Raw genomic sequence first — 15,198 nt, 5'->3', positions numbered from 1 at the left:
TTGAATTAAGTTAAATAATTTAGATACAATGCACCCATGATATTTGATAATAAACTAGACGTGGATCATTGCACGAAGTATAAAAATGAGTTGCTTGGTTGATGAGTTACAGGTAAGCAGCTTAACATTTGAAATTATGGTTGAAATATTTAAATATTTGATGAGGATAATGATTTGAAAAGTCAATGGGAAAGGGGGATGGGGGAGAGGATAATAATTGAAGTAAGTGGGTCAATTAAACGGATTACATAGGCCCAACTTGGAAGGTCCACAATAACAGCAACAAAAGAAAAAATCTCAACGGTCAAATTATTTGAAAGTTCTTCCAGATAGCCAGATTCCGAAGCTTTTCTTGGCTGTTTTGCTCTGGCATGCGCCCTTGTGAAATCTAAGCCAGCCTTCTCTCTTCTTTAGATGTAAAGGCACTTTCTACAAGCTATCAGCACCTAATAATGAGGCGCTTTCTACCTTGTTTTGGTGCCTCCAGACGCCGAAAACACCTTCAAGTATGCTCTCATTTTCTCCATTTTCACATACTTTCTGTCCCACCCATCCCCCCACCCCTCTGTCTCTGACTTATTTTCTTTGACTTTATGGTTGCAGACTCATGTAGCAGATGAAGATCTCAAGCGTCAACCTGCAGAGCAAACGATTCTTGAAGAACCCATTACCGACACACGATCAAAGTAAGTTATCCATACCGACCTACTCAAAGCTTATAGAATTTTTTTTTCCCACTGCAGAGCTTACTCTCTTATCTTTTTCTTTCTTCTCATTTAGCTGCTTCTTAATTATTACGATTAGCTACGCCGTTCATCACGTGGCATTATATCTGGTAAATTTGTTCAGAATAAAACTTGAAAAGCAATCATCTAAGAGGGGCATAAAGAAAAGTACGCATGACCTAAGTGCAAACGCCTATGAAGAGTTTTCTACGAAGGAGGCAAAGAAGTTGGAGGAAAGCACTGCAGAGCCAGAGAGAAGAGGGAATGAAGCGACCCCTCACATAAAGTATGGTCCCGAGGCCACTGCTGACAGCTTGAAGGATGAAAAGAAAGGTGAACATGAAGAGGCAGATGAGGTTAATCAAAAATCGCTTCTCGCAGAGTCTTCAGAGTCATTGTTCTCTCTATCCATTGATTCTAGTAAGCAGGTTACTGCAGATGAAAAAGCCGAGTATGAAGTTGACGGTCCTATGCCACTCGGGGGTGCTGCCTCAAACACAAAAAAGGGACCTGGCTCTTTTGGGTCAAGCCACGACGGAGTTCAAGGAAAGCCCGTCAAGGCAGAGGAAAATCTTGCTCAAGGAATGCCTGTCAAAGTAAAGGATAGCCCAGATTTCTTCATAACTAAACTTGAAGGGACATCAAAACGGAATGCCAATAGGAAAGTGAACTTTGACTTGAAAGTAAATACCAATGAAGAGCCATCTGCCCTGCAAATAATAAGGGGTGACCAAGACGAAACACCTCAAATAAGCGAATGCCCCAGCTCCAAAGCATCAGGAAAGTCATCTCACTTCTCTCGGTATAGGTACCAAGATTGCTCTGACGAGGAATGCGGCGATTTTGATTTGGGTGAAGGTGAATTTGTTGTTGATGATGCTGAAAATGAGGGAAGAGGCAAAGGAGATGGGGCAGTTAATCGAACGTGGATTCAAGAAGAGTCTTCGGAATCATTATTTTCTCTATCCACTGATTCTAGAAAACAAGTTTCTGGAGCTGAAAAAGCGGATAATGAAGCTAACAGTCCAATGCCAGAATCTTTCGTCGGCAGGCGTGGAAGGATTCAAAATGTGTCCTCAGTACTGATTCCCATTGAAAATATAATTCAAGGGAGGGTGGGAAAAGCAACACCAATACAGCCACTGAAATACGAAAAGGAAAACATCAATTCGGAGAAAGATGTTAATGATATGCCCCAGAACGAAGAGTCTGGTTTGAATGTGTCAAATGGTGAAGCAAGACACAAGAAGTTCGATGATAAAAATCAAGAAGAAATCGGAGTCGATGCCAGCCTCTCGAGCTGGTTGGTGGAAATAGAAACCACACCCGACTCCAAGAACGCTAAGAATTCTGTGGAAGCTTCCACAACCGTGAGTAAAAGGAGTTCGTTATCACCAGAGAGTCATGAAGATAGGCCAATTCTTGGAGCGTTGAGCTGGGAAGAGCTGAGGAAGTTTTCTGTATCAAGCAAAGCTTCGAGAAGGTCGAAAAGCCGAAGTCCAGATGAAACGCCAATCATTGGTACGGTTGGGAGCTATTGGAGTTATACAGGGCAAACCATAAGCCGAGCTCCTGTAGTCGAATTCAAAAGCGGAGTCTCACTCATCAATTAGTTATAATGGTAGTGGATAAAGGGCGATCGAGAGAATTCTGAATTTGTATTTGTATTTTTTTTAAATGATATGGAGTTCTAGGGCACAGTTTGGAGAGAGATTTTGAGACGAGTGCTGCTCAGCAGCCTGGGTCTCCTGGAGATGACTCGGGAATCGCTTTCTTTACTGTTTCTTTTCATGGGAATGATTCACTCAAACAATGCGGATGCGTTTTAGATTCTTCGGCGCTTTGGTTGTGGGATACTGGGATGTTTATTGTGCAAATAAAACTGGTGCTCTGTCTTCGTGCAAATGGTTAGGGGTTAAATACTCTTGGTTCCAACAAAATAAACTGCTGCTTTGATTCAAGGTTCAGGTGTAATTATTTTTTTTAATATTTTAAAAACTATAAAAAAAATAGATATCTAAAGTTATTTTTAACTTCTCGTTCTAACTCTCCCTACATTATAGTTTGTTGTTTTAGTAGTGAGAGTAATAAACGCCAAACAATATTTAACTTACAACCTTCCCCAACTTCCTTCGATATTATTATCAGTTAATACTGAAAATACCCCGGGCTTGCTCTAGAATTACACGTCCAATTCAACCATTAATGTGGAACGGGGATATTACAAATTCCGATTTTGAAACCAAGTTAGAATACTACAGCCAATTCATGCATGAAGCCAACATCCAAGGTTAAAGTTCCCATGCCAGCCACAAAACACCATAAAAACATTTCCCCAGATCCAATAATACTTCTTTTAACAAGTTCTAGAGAGTCTAAACATATAAAACCTTGTCTACAACAAATGTCAGGAGTAACACAGCTCGCAAACAAGGTTTTACCCAAATCGGATAAGAAATAATAAATCAACAGGGCAATTTGAACATGTTATCCCTAGAAGCAGCAGCGATACTAAATGCCATCACAAAGATAATTCTGCTGTCATCTACTTTTCACCCGTTTGGAGGCTGGTGCACCCAACTGATCATACCCCGCCTCTTCTTCATTAGTAACTTTAGTTTCTTCCACTTCTTGCCTTGTGCAGGCATCCTCAGAACATTCTTTGTCCATGATTCTTGCATTGATATTGCTGACTCCAGATTTTTCCTGACCCTCATTTAAGGTTTCTTGACCCTCACTTGTGTGGGAAGTTAATACCGTGGGCCTGTCCAAGGAGGATGATGATGTCATGTGTTTGCTGTCCTCCATCTCTCTTTGTTTCTCAAACATCACCTGAAGACGCTTCCCTTGGTTTTCTATTTGAATCTGCAACTTCCTTTGAACCTGCATAACAACTATAGCATCAGAATATGCCAAAACTTAAAGCTAGCCCCACTTTAACCCAACTCAAAAAATTATCCCCTTCTATGAATTACAAGGTACACAGCCCTAAACTGTAAGAACCCCAGACCGACCAGAAATGAGAAAAGCTGGGGAAGAATGTCACTTGAAGTTATGAATATTTACAGCACTCCACAATCTAGACACCTTTTCAACTAAAGTCTTATACCTAACACATTCGAGAAGGTATTTTAATTTCTAACAAAACTAATCATCAATTTATTATGATCAGTGGGGATGTGCAATCAATATTTAACTTGTAAATTTAGCATGAAAAATTTTTTGGACTATAAGTAGAACAAAGTGATCCTTAAGTACCTCAAGTTGTTCATGGAGCCGCTTCTGGAGTTCCATCTGCAACCGCAATGCTTCAGTAATCCCCATGCTACTGCAACCAAAATCCAAAATACGGTTTTGTTCATTAATTGTTTAATTTAACGCAGCTGAATCACATGGACAAACTGCTGAAACTAGAACTTCCCAGGACCATTTGCTTGATACATACGAGTTCTGTGAAACAGTGCAAGATTATATTTAAAACTCAGAAGCATTGCAATGAGGTAATCAAATATATGTAATACTTTAAAGTAAGTTTACATTCAGTAAACTTGAACTCTGCTAGATGCATACAGCAAGAGCAAACGATCCACACTAGAAATGAGATCAGTCAACAACTGTGTCACTATGATTGGACAAGATTCTGGCCGAAAGAAAATACTCACGCTCTCAAGTCTGAAGATTTCATTTCTTTGGTTGTCGATTTGTTCTCAGAAGCTCCTGCAGATAGAAAATAGCAGTCCATTCATACTTTGCATCTTGACACAAAGGGGAATATCTATGTATATATAATGTGACAAAGGGCAACTCATACTAAACAATGGAGTTATTGTATAAACATATGCACATACCTCCTGATGATTCGGGTTTGAATCTGGCTGTTCTATACTTCTGAAATTAAAATAACAAGCAATTCATGAGAAAATATTTAAAAAAGACAACAAAGAGGGGCTGGTTTAGTGTAGCTATCTATGCCAATAGCAATACAGATAAAGAGAAGAATTTTTTTTAAATCTACCTGTAGGTGGCTTTTCACATGATAGATAGTAAGAGCCTCAATTTTCATTAGATTCAAAACACCCTTTGGAGTAGCCTCTGCATGTTAACATGGGGCAATGTAAGACATCACCAGCTATGAGAAGGTCAAGAAGTTTGAGAGCAAAGAGAAGGAAACATACTCTCGCCACCACCAAGCTTATTCACTGCTTCCACGAAAGCTTCATGAAGTTCTGGAGTCCAACGCATTCTAGGCTTACTTTGTAGCGCATTCGATGCTGAAGTAGGAGGAGCACTGACTTCTCCAGATGGTGCATGCTGCTGCTTGGTGGCATCGGGCTCCTGCGTCAAAAAAGTAAGATATGCTTCAGCATCTTATATATCAGAAAGAGAAGAAGTAAATAAAAGAAATATGGCGCCGGATGTTAATGTACTCAATAAAAAGACATTTTGAATTATTTACAGAAAGGGAAGAGAAAATACACTATGTCTATATATACCAAAATGAAATGTAAGTAAGAACGAAAAAATTGCAAAATAGAACCGAGCACCTTCGAGCTTCTAAATACATCACACATATCTACAGGCAGAAAGATGTAAAGGGAAGGGAAGACCAGAGAGAACTGCATGGCATGCTTTATGGAACTGCAATTATGCCCATGACTAGAAGTTTCAAGAGTTACACGCATATCACTAAAGGTATTTAGCATCTACAAGAGGGAAACAGTATCAAAATTGACTAGATTTTTAAAATCTGTCAAAATAGTTCATGTGTGAAAACAACAGTCATCGGACCATAGAAAGGCATCCATGCCCAAAATCAGTTTGAGAAACAAACCTTTGGTTTTGAATCTGGTACATTATCATCAACAAGAAGCTGGCTCCAGTTTGGATGAGGAGATTCATCAACTGACATTAACTGATCTACCCACTCCCCAAAATCAGTTTTTTTGGTGTTGTCATCAGACATATAACAAGAACTACTTTCCATCTGATCATTCTGGATGGAATCATTTGCAGAGAGATCAAGAATATCCTGAAAGGGATCTGGTCCCCAGGGAATATCATCACTTTCCGGGGGTTGAGAAATGCACGCTGCCAAATGTATTTCTGGATGAGAAGAATGTGAAGGTGGGAAAGAAGCATCTTCCCCACTCTGAGTAAGGGAAGCTCCTAGCCAGGGCATCACATCATCTCTTCTCAATGTCTTAGAAATGAAGGGAGAACCTTGATACTGCCTATCATGTTGTGAAATTGAGGAAAAAGAGATGTCATTCAGGCATTTAGAAGGTGACGAAAGCATGTGCCCTCCACTTCTCAGGTTGGAATTTGATGAAAAAGCCTGCACTGATGCAGGATTTGCAGTCAGGTCTCGTGCAGCAGAGGAAAAAGAATCTGCGGGTTTCATATATTTGTCTTCAATACGAGTGGGAAGAAGAGGAAAAGATGGAGACATTACCCTGAAGTCTCCCAATTGACTCAGCTTTGTCTGACCTGATGTGAAAAGCAAGTAGAATGTCAGTTACTCAACCATTAATAACAGAATGTACAGTAATTTCATGAGCCTGTTTCATTAATGTCACTAGTCATGAGCATAGTTTCTGGTGTCTCTGAGAAAAAAACATCTCAGTTGGCCATTGAATAAAAACACCAGGAAACAGTTACGAATAATGCCGGTTGGCCTAATGTATTTGTAATACTTCTGATAATAAGCCTAAATATGCAATTAATGCATGAGTTTGAAAATCTGAATTTGTAAACATACAGAGGTGAAAGTGAAAGAGCAGCAGTCATAGGTCGGCCAAAAAAAAAAAAAAAAACGGAATAGTTGCAGATACTGAACCACACAACTTGTCAACTTATCAATAAATTCTATGCCGGAGTCAACCATGAATAGCAACGTAATATTGACTCAGTGCCCAATATTCATATGCATGGTAAACTTGAAAAATGTCATTGAAGGGAAGGCAAGATTTTTTTTTTTTTTTTGGTGGTGGTAAACGAAGATTGCCCAGTAAGAATATCAGCCAACTTTTAGCAGTAGTCAGCAGGAGATATTACAAAGCTGAATCCATTTCTAGTGAAAGATTAAAGGTGTTTCGTTGAAGAGTTTTATTTGGCTTGAAGCAAGGAGCAGAAGCTGGTCATGCCAAAAAAAATTCCATAATGATTTTTGACCATCAGCTTCTGACGAGATAAGACAGGAATTGGCTGAATCCCGGCACCTAACTCAATTTACTTACCCAAACTTTTTAATGCATACCAAAAAAAGGAGGGGAACGGAGTCATGGCCAATACAGGAGGGAGACAAGGAGCGGCGATATAGAGAAGTTATGCGCGGGCATTTAGAGTTAAATCATGCAGTTATTCAGTTTTCAACATAAGATACTTCAACTTTCAATTCCATAAGGGTAATCGGGTCGGAATTCACTATCTGTTACAATTACCGAATTTAAAATCTTCCTGACCACCAATCAACAAGAAGAAGATACGCCCACCCGCAATGCATTAAAAATGGTTTTTTTTTTTTTTTTTAACAAAAGAAGCAGAGCCGCTGCTTCGCTAAACACATCTGAACCAGCAAACCAGAACCCTTTATCAAGAGAAGAAGGAACACAGCACGAGAATGCTTTTTTATCAAGCCCCGTCAACGATTGTTTAGGCGACTCAATTCAAAGAAAAGCAAAACAGATCAAGATCCACGGCAAAGAATCCAGCAAATTACAAAGAACAAGAGTAGTACAAGGAATAGAAGTTTCCACAGTGTAATGAAAACCCATGTTATCGGAATTAAAGCCAAAAGAAGCGGCGTTATTGGCAAAAACTCGAAGCGGACGTATAGAAAGCTGACCTGTAACCGAAGGAAAAAACAAGCAGGTATTACGTTGGATAAGCTGGGAATCTGAGCAAAAGCAGATGCGAAAAGGGGAGTGAAGGCAATGGGGAATGAAAATGATACGGCGAAGCAGGAGTCTGAACGGATAGGATTTGGGGTTCAAGGTATCGTGTTTACACCGAAAAATTACTTCAGAAGCCAGGCTTCTCTCTATCCGTGTGGCAAGCGAGACGTACAGGGCTCGTGCATTTGACCGGCATGATTAGTGGGAATGATGTTGTTAATTGTGGGCCGTCGGATCGGGATCGCATCCAATGGCGAGTGTTGACTATTGGCTTCACGAAGAGAAGGGAGTGGTGCAGGAGTTGGCTCATAAAGGTGGCGAAAGGCTGCGAGGAGCCAAAAATGGTTTAATCATTCATCATTGTCGTTGTTATGATTATGATGATAATCTAAATTCTAATCCTTGCGGCAAGTTTCCGGTAGCCTCGTGCGGCCTTTCTTGCGCTCCCAAGTCACCCGAGCTCCTGCACTCCAAACTATACACCATAACGTTGCGTTTTGTTCAATGCAACATTCATGAAATGTTAAAAGAAACGCCGAAGAAAGTTAAACAAATATTATAGCCTGAATTGGAATGAGTATTTGGATGTGATTTAATTTGGTCCGAAATGCATTTTGACAGGGTAGAGCGAAGACGAAAGGGCAATCAAACAGTGGCAAGTCCCAACAGGCAACAGCTGCGTCATTAAATAAAATAGGCCTTCGCTTGGATGAGAATGAAATTAGAAAAGAGAGAGAAAAAAAACGCGGAGAGAAAACATTTAAAAACAAAAACTAACCTTCTTAATTGTATTTTCTTATATCCAGACCGAGGCTTAATAAATGAATGATGTCATACTGTGGCTGTCCGGCTGCGATAATAAGGACATGAAAGCTGGCCCACCCTGCCAATGGCCTTTCAAAAGTGACAAAATGCAGTCACCCTCCACTGGACAACTCCATTATCAGGTCCCATCCCACGACAACATTCACACATTCGCAAAGCCTTCAAGGGTGCCCCAAATTAATGCCTTGTTTGCCATGAGAAAATAATTTTGATGAAAGTAGAAGTGAAAGTGAAATTTAAAAGTTGAAAAGGGGCTAAAAAATTTATTCAAACAATATATTTATATTTTAAAATGATCAATATATTTATATCTTCTTTACAAATCTCATCATCACTGCACCAGCATGAACTCCATCAAAAATGATGGAATGCCCAATAAATATGAATTTCCAGCAAATAATAAATCCAAAGCAACAATCAACTTCATCATTTGCAATCTAGAATCATTGCAGAACATAAATCAGATGAAAAAAAAAAAAACCATGAAACACAGATCTAGAAGCCTATGGGAATGCGAACTGAGAATCGATGGAAAATGCAAATATGTATTTTCTTTTACAATTGTTCCTCTTAGGAATCACACAAAAAAATCCACAAATATAGACATGTAAAAACATTTAAACCTCTTCTCTTTATTGCTCCTCATCGTAAATGCCTCACAAGAAGATAATAAGAATTAAGAGATAGAAATCAAAGAGAAGCTTCAACTAGAAATTGAAGGAGTCATCATCGCCTGTTGTCAAAGAAAATATTCAATCCAATATCATTGTAGGTTCCATGGGGTTTAATCTTTGTCTATATGTTGTCGAAGAGAAAATTCAACCCATCATCATATTCCATCGTGGGTTTCATCCTCGTCGTCTATCGTTGCTGTTAGAGTTATTGCCCCCTAGTTTACAATCCCCTTCATCATTTCTTGTGTTGATAACAAGAAGAGATGGAGATGAGGCAAAGTGGTCAAAAGTAGATAAATTGTCATAAGGAATTCAAAAAAAAAACACACACACACACAAAACATTAAAAATAAAGGCAAACGTATTTGTTTGAAAGTCTAACCCGTTGTTCAGTGAAAGGGTGGGAAATAGAAGAAGAAATTAAAAGGAAAGCAGGGATGACAATGAGTTGGAATTAATCAATTAATTAGTTAAACTGTAGGAGAAGTATGGGGAGAGAATGGAGGGGCCAAGCAAGTGTAGGAGTGAGTGTACGATTTTTACTTTTACCATGTAGGAACCAGCCAACCCACTGCACTTTTGGCACCACGTCAGCGTCGGCGGTGCATTTTGCACTGGGTCCCACCAATTGTGGAATAATCCACGAATGATTATAATCCTGCCCCTATCGTCAGCCGTTGAAGCGCTGCCGTCATTGCCAGAGTTGTTTGCACTATTTGGATATGCATCAATAATCAATTATTTCAGCCAAAACCATTGGCAAAAAACATCCAAACAATTTCATTTTCTCATAATTGATTGTTGAAATCAAAATCACATTTTCATTAAGCTAAGGTGAGTAGTTTCTGCATTTCAATTATACCATCAGTTATATTTATTATTTGTTAGAAATTTTCTGTGCCAAATATACCATCAACCATATTTCTCGATATTTGTCCTTCCTCCTTCTCTTAATGCGCAATTTATTAAGCGCACTTGAGTTTGAGTTTGGTCTAGAGTCTTTTGAGTTAACTCGAGCAACCTGAATAAATACAAAATAATTTTTTTTAAAAAAAAACTTTTAAGTTGATCTTAAATTTTTTTTGGACTGTTCATACACTTCATTATCACCCATATCGAAATGAGCCTTCAGGCAATCACGATTTCGAACGAGTGAATTATTGACGAGGAATAGTTGAGATGTGATTGGAGCACACAACCTTTTAAATTCCAAAATGTTAAATAGCCATTAGATCATTAAATTCGTCTGATCGATATGTGAACAGCCGTGCTGATCAGCTCCGCGATTATCAGCTATCAACATCCAAGAGCATTTAAATGCAAACATTTTTTTATAAGTTTAAAAATATTGATTAAAATTGTATCCAAACAAAGATTAATTTAAATCTCCATTTTTTTTAAGTATGAACAAAACTTTTAAATAGTTTTTTTTATAGGCAAAGCAATAATATTTATCTATGACATCTTTTCTCTATTTCCTTTTATTGAATGATAATATCATTAAATTAGGGAGGAATGAAAGAGTAATCACAAGGACATTTTAATCATTCTTTTAAAATTTTAGATATAATTATTAATATTAACCAACTTGCTTATATTTTGACCAGTCTAAAATTTACTAGGGTAATGATGAATATTTTTTATCATTACTTTTGCAACAATATCCTGATTTCATTTATTATTCTTTTTTTAAAAAAGATATATTGAAATTTCAATTATTATTGTTAAGATACTCATATATGATATTGAATTGAAAAGATGTAAATTTTGTTGAGAGACCAAGATATCACTTGTCTATTCTTTTCTTTAATTTTACAAAGCAGTAAATTGTCAATATCTTATGTTATGATTCAAATAAAGAGGAGTATTTTAAAATGGGGAGAGCACCGTTTTTTTTTTTTTTTAAGAATCACGGAATACTTTATCTTATACTTAAAATGAGAGGAGCACACCTTTTCCCGAAATATTTAAAAAAAAAACAAAGAAAAGAATGAGAGAAGCACATTTTGAAAATTTGGGATTTGGACCCTCTCATTATTCTTTCTATCGTTTTCTTTTCCTCAACCAATCTTTACTTTTGGAGTAAAAATTGAAGGATTGAGATTTAATTAAATTCATTTATTATAATAGTTTTATAAAATATTAAATTTTAATGGTATAAATTTTAATACAAGAATAAAGATGGGATGAAGAGAGGAAAAGGAGAGGAAGGAGATGCTCGAAAATTTGGGAAGTGGTCAACATTGGTGGATTTAACCGGACTTTAATTCATTGACACTCCCTCCAAAGAGACCCGAGAGTAATACTCGAGTTGGGTTGCCTCGCTTTCACCTTTTTTTGAACTCTGCATGAAGACTCCGCTTCCAAGACATGGATGCAAAATGCATTGTACTTTTCTCAAACGTTGCTGCCCTCTTGTTTCTTGTTTTGTTTTTTGTTTTTATTTCCAAGGTAAGTATCGTGTTCAATTTTACAACAATGTTTGAATATTCCCCTTTTTAGAGCCTCCCATTCTCCAACCTTTTTCCAGTCCAGTGAGAAATCTCTCACTCTGACCGGGGACACGTGGCTTGATGGCCACGCGCCTCTCGTCCTCACACATGTTTGTCTGCTCGCAACTCCCCCATCCTTAACCTCGTCATTTTCATGAAAATTAATGATTCTTTTTTATAAATCATTTTGCATGAAAATATCAACTATTAATTGCTTTCTTTCGGTTCTTTCCCCAGATAATACGTCTCTAAATTGACGGAAACGTGACGTGACGGCCTGAATACTCAAACACATGGAATATGTGAGGGAATCTTCTTTCCCCCTTGTGAATCAGCCGTGCATTTCGTTCCCTCTCTTTCTTGGTCACAACAAATAAACAAACGGATCACCATTTCCCGGAAATGTTGGTATCTAAAATCATGTACTTCTCACCCCATCACGGTATCCCCAAGCGGACCTTCCGCCTCCTTGCTGCTGATACTCAAATGAAACTTGCAAGCCCAGTCAAATGGATTCTCATGAAAAACTTCTTGTTGGATGGGTTCCCACAAAAACATCCCAACCGGCAATACACATACGCCGCCACCTTTTTTTTTTTGGTTTCAATCAAACAAGGCCCAATAAAAAAAATTACCCTCCCTCCATTATAAAATATTTTTAAATAAAATCTCATATATTAATAAATTTTATTAAATATACTTAATAATTTTATTTTTTTAAAAATAAAAATATAATTTTTTAAAATATTTTTTATTTAATAACCTTAAATAGATGAAAATAAATTGTAATATGAAAATAAGGTTATTTAATAAAATTATAATTTTTTTAAAATATCTTGTATTTTAAGACAGTAAACCTTTTTAACAAATGTTTTATAATTTGATAATGTATGTATTATTCTCGTGTTGGATCCTTTGCACGGCACGTGGTTAATAAAATAAACTTTTCTCTCTTTCCGACTGTAACCCTCTGAATTCGGAGTTTCTGATGAAGGGGAGAGACCCTGTAGATTTAGCGGTTTCAGAGGCTAAAATCGTATGGCCGAGCTTGGGGCTTAAGAGATGTTTGGGGCCGACTGTCTCTGCGCTGATTCTGCCCCTCACTTCTATCCCTCTCAGTACCCTCAGCCCTTCTCTCTGCCTTCGCCTCTTCCACAATGGCCTCCTGGTTTCTGATTGCTATTTTTATTGTTTCTTTTTCTGTTCCTTTTTCTCATCTCTTCCTTCTTTTTTCTTTGTCTTTGCTCATGCGCGGCATCGATTCCACTCATCATCTGCATTTTGCATGTACTGTATTAATCGTGATGCTTACCGTTCAATATATTATTTACCATCCTCATTTCTAGATTCCCATGTGAAGTTTCTTGGCTTCAGAAGGCCATTACCTTGTCCGTCGTAACACACACACACACACACACACACTTGCTGGGCTCCTCTTTTTCTTTCTTTTTTTCCTTTTTGGTGCCCGGCCTTTAACGGATGTTGAATTACCTTTGAAAATGAAAGCAATGGTTCACTAATTTGACGTTTCAACTGGGATCATCCGAATTCTCTGTATCCCAAAATGCCGAGGTTTGGAAACAGCATGCTGATATTGCCGATCAGCTTGTATGATAATTGATTGAGGTCTAATCCGGGAAGCCAAAAGTCGATTAAATTTCTTGATGTCCTTGTCGTTCCTTTCAACACTGCAGCCTTATCAGATGTTCATTCATTTCGACTTTTTTCTCAACGATCTGGCTCAGGTGGCAGTTTTGCTAGTGGAAGAATATGCTTGGAGAAATAGAAATTTTGAGCATAGACAAATTTGAGAGAGTTGGAGCTACGCTGACTTGCATGCGAAACCTCACGGCGTTACGTTTTACAGACCCGCGGAGGTTCCCGATGGCTTTTTCTGCCTTGGTTACTATTGCTAGTCCAATGATCAGCCTTTGAGAGGATATATTCTTGTGGCTCGTGAAGCCACTTCTTTTGAACTTCAAGCTAATCATACCCATGGCTTCATGTCAGAATCTCCACCTCTGAAAAATCCCTTAAACTACTCATTAATATGTAGCATTGATTCGCCACATGATGGACGTGGTTACTTTTGGTTGCCAAACCCTCCGACGGGTTACGAAACTATGGGTATTATGGTCACTACCAAACCAGAAGAGGCTAGTGTTGGACAAGTTAGATGTGTGAGAGAAGTTCTCACAGAAACTTGTGAGGTTAGTAATGTATTACTAGCAGCAAATTCCAGGTTCTCGAGAATCAGTTTTCTGACATAAGACCCGGGAAAAGAGGTGTGTTGGGAAAAGGTTTATCTGTTGGGACATCCTTCTGCAGCACTCACTTTGATCCCGAACAAAAGATAGATATCTCATGCTTGAAGAATCTCGATTCCATCTTAGGTGCAATGCCAAATCTCAACCAGATTCATGCACTTATTGAGTGTTATGGGCCCACTGTATTATTCCATCCTGATGAAATATATTTGCCATAATCGGTTCGATGGTTTTTCAAAAATGGAACCCTTTTATATAAAGAAGGCGGTGAGGGGGGAGAAGCTATAGATTACAAGGGCTCCAATTTACCTGGAGGAGGGATAGGTGATGGTGCTTTTTGGATAGATTTGCCAAGTTATGATGGCAAAGCCAGAGATGATCTAAAGAAGGGAAACATTAAGAGTGCAGTGCTCTATGTTCATGTAAAACCAGCTTTGGGAGGAACATTCACTGATATTGCAATGTGGGTTTTCTGTCCATTCAACGGACCTGTTACCATCAAAGTGGGATTTCTGAACATTGCAATGAAAAGGATAGGAGAACATGTGGGGGATTGGGAACACTTCACACTTCGTGTGAGCAATTTCACAGGAGAGCTGTGGTCTGTGTTCTTCTCCCAGCATAGTGGAGGTGAATGGGCAAACGCGTTTGATCTGGAGTTTATAGAGGGGAATAAACCAGTAGTTTATTCATCAAAAAATGGGCATGCAAGCTTCCCTCATCCTGGGACTTACCTCCAGGGTTCATCTTAAATTGGAATTGGAGTACGGAATGATGCAGGTAGAAGCAGCCTTTTGGTGGATTCAAGCATCAAATATTAGATTGCTGCTGCTGAGCATCTGGGTGGTGGAGCCATTGAAGAACCATGTTGGTTCCAGTATATGAGAGAGTGGGGTCCTACCATTCTTTATGATTCACGCTCCGCAATCAAAAAGCTTATCGATTTGCGGCGTTTGTCTGATTTTCACTGAAGAACGTTTTTGAACTGTTTCCAATCGAGCTTTATGGCGAGTAGGGGCCAACTGGTCCAAGACAATTGGTGAGGAGATGAAATATGTTTCACTTGACTATCATCGCATCACGGGTCAATTTTAAACTAGGCATGCCTCAGATTGCTGTTGTAAGTTATATCATTCCCGTGGGCATCAAAATTTATGATACCCATTGAGAGTGTTATGAATATTTAATGCAATATAAACTGAAATAATCATGTAAAAAATTGCTGTGGAGGCAAGAGCTACGGTGAAATTGACGGGGAATGTAAATTTTAAGACTCTTTTGGATTTGGTGAATATAGAGAATGTAAATGGAAATACGTAGTC

At 38.4% G+C, this 15,198-nt stretch overlaps 2 protein-coding genes and 1 pseudogene across 5 annotated transcripts; 2 read left to right on the top strand and 1 right to left on the bottom strand.

Annotated features, from left to right (window-relative positions):
- The first annotated feature begins 366 nt into the window (after positions 1–366).
- On the top strand, positions 367–2,630 carry LOC129312799 (uncharacterized). 2 transcript variants are annotated; one of them, XM_054955538.1, is made up of 3 exons: positions 367–506; positions 604–686; positions 850–2,630. In XM_054955538.1, exons 1-3 carry the CDS (start codon positions 453–455, stop codon positions 2,336–2,338), a joined length of 1,626 nt encoding a protein of 541 aa, XP_054811513.1. In that variant the 5' UTR covers positions 367–452; the 3' UTR covers positions 2,339–2,630. The 2 variants fall into 2 exon arrangements, with proteins under 2 accessions (XP_054811513.1, XP_054811503.1); XM_054955528.1 differs by having other exon boundaries at positions 604–2,630.
- A 409-nt stretch (positions 2,631–3,039) lies between these two features.
- On the bottom strand, positions 3,040–7,801 carry LOC129312811 (protein PHR1-LIKE 1-like). 3 transcript variants are annotated; one of them, XM_054955556.1, is made up of 9 exons: positions 7,570–7,664; positions 6,178–6,212; positions 5,557–6,065; positions 4,901–5,060; positions 4,741–4,817; positions 4,574–4,613; positions 4,388–4,442; positions 3,984–4,053; positions 3,040–3,608 (listed from the first exon to the last, which is right to left on the bottom strand). In XM_054955556.1, the coding sequence occupies exons 3-9, from the start codon at positions 6,019–6,021 to the stop codon at positions 3,267–3,269; spliced, it is 1,209 nt and encodes a 402-aa protein (XP_054811531.1). In that variant the 5' UTR covers positions 6,022–6,065; positions 6,178–6,212; positions 7,570–7,664; the 3' UTR covers positions 3,040–3,266. The 3 variants fall into 3 exon arrangements, with proteins under 3 accessions (XP_054811531.1, XP_054811542.1, XP_054811523.1); XM_054955567.1 differs by having other exon boundaries at positions 5,557–6,212; positions 7,570–7,801; XM_054955548.1 differs by having other exon boundaries at positions 3,984–4,050; positions 5,557–6,212; positions 7,570–7,677.
- Positions 7,802–12,565: 4,764 nt separating this feature from the next.
- Positions 12,566–15,189, top strand: LOC129316837 (hypothetical protein At1g04090-like; annotated as a pseudogene).
- Positions 15,190–15,198: the final 9 nt, after the last annotated feature.

Source organism: Prosopis cineraria, unplaced genomic scaffold (genome assembly GCF_029017545.1).
Source record: "Prosopis cineraria cultivar Desert tree isolate PC_DT_omini unplaced genomic scaffold, ASM2901754v1 PC1, whole genome shotgun sequence".
Taxonomy (NCBI): Eukaryota; Viridiplantae; Streptophyta; class Magnoliopsida; order Fabales; family Fabaceae; genus Prosopis; species Prosopis cineraria.
Note: the sequence above shows the minus strand (reverse complement) of the source record. Positions and strands in the feature narration are given on the sequence as shown.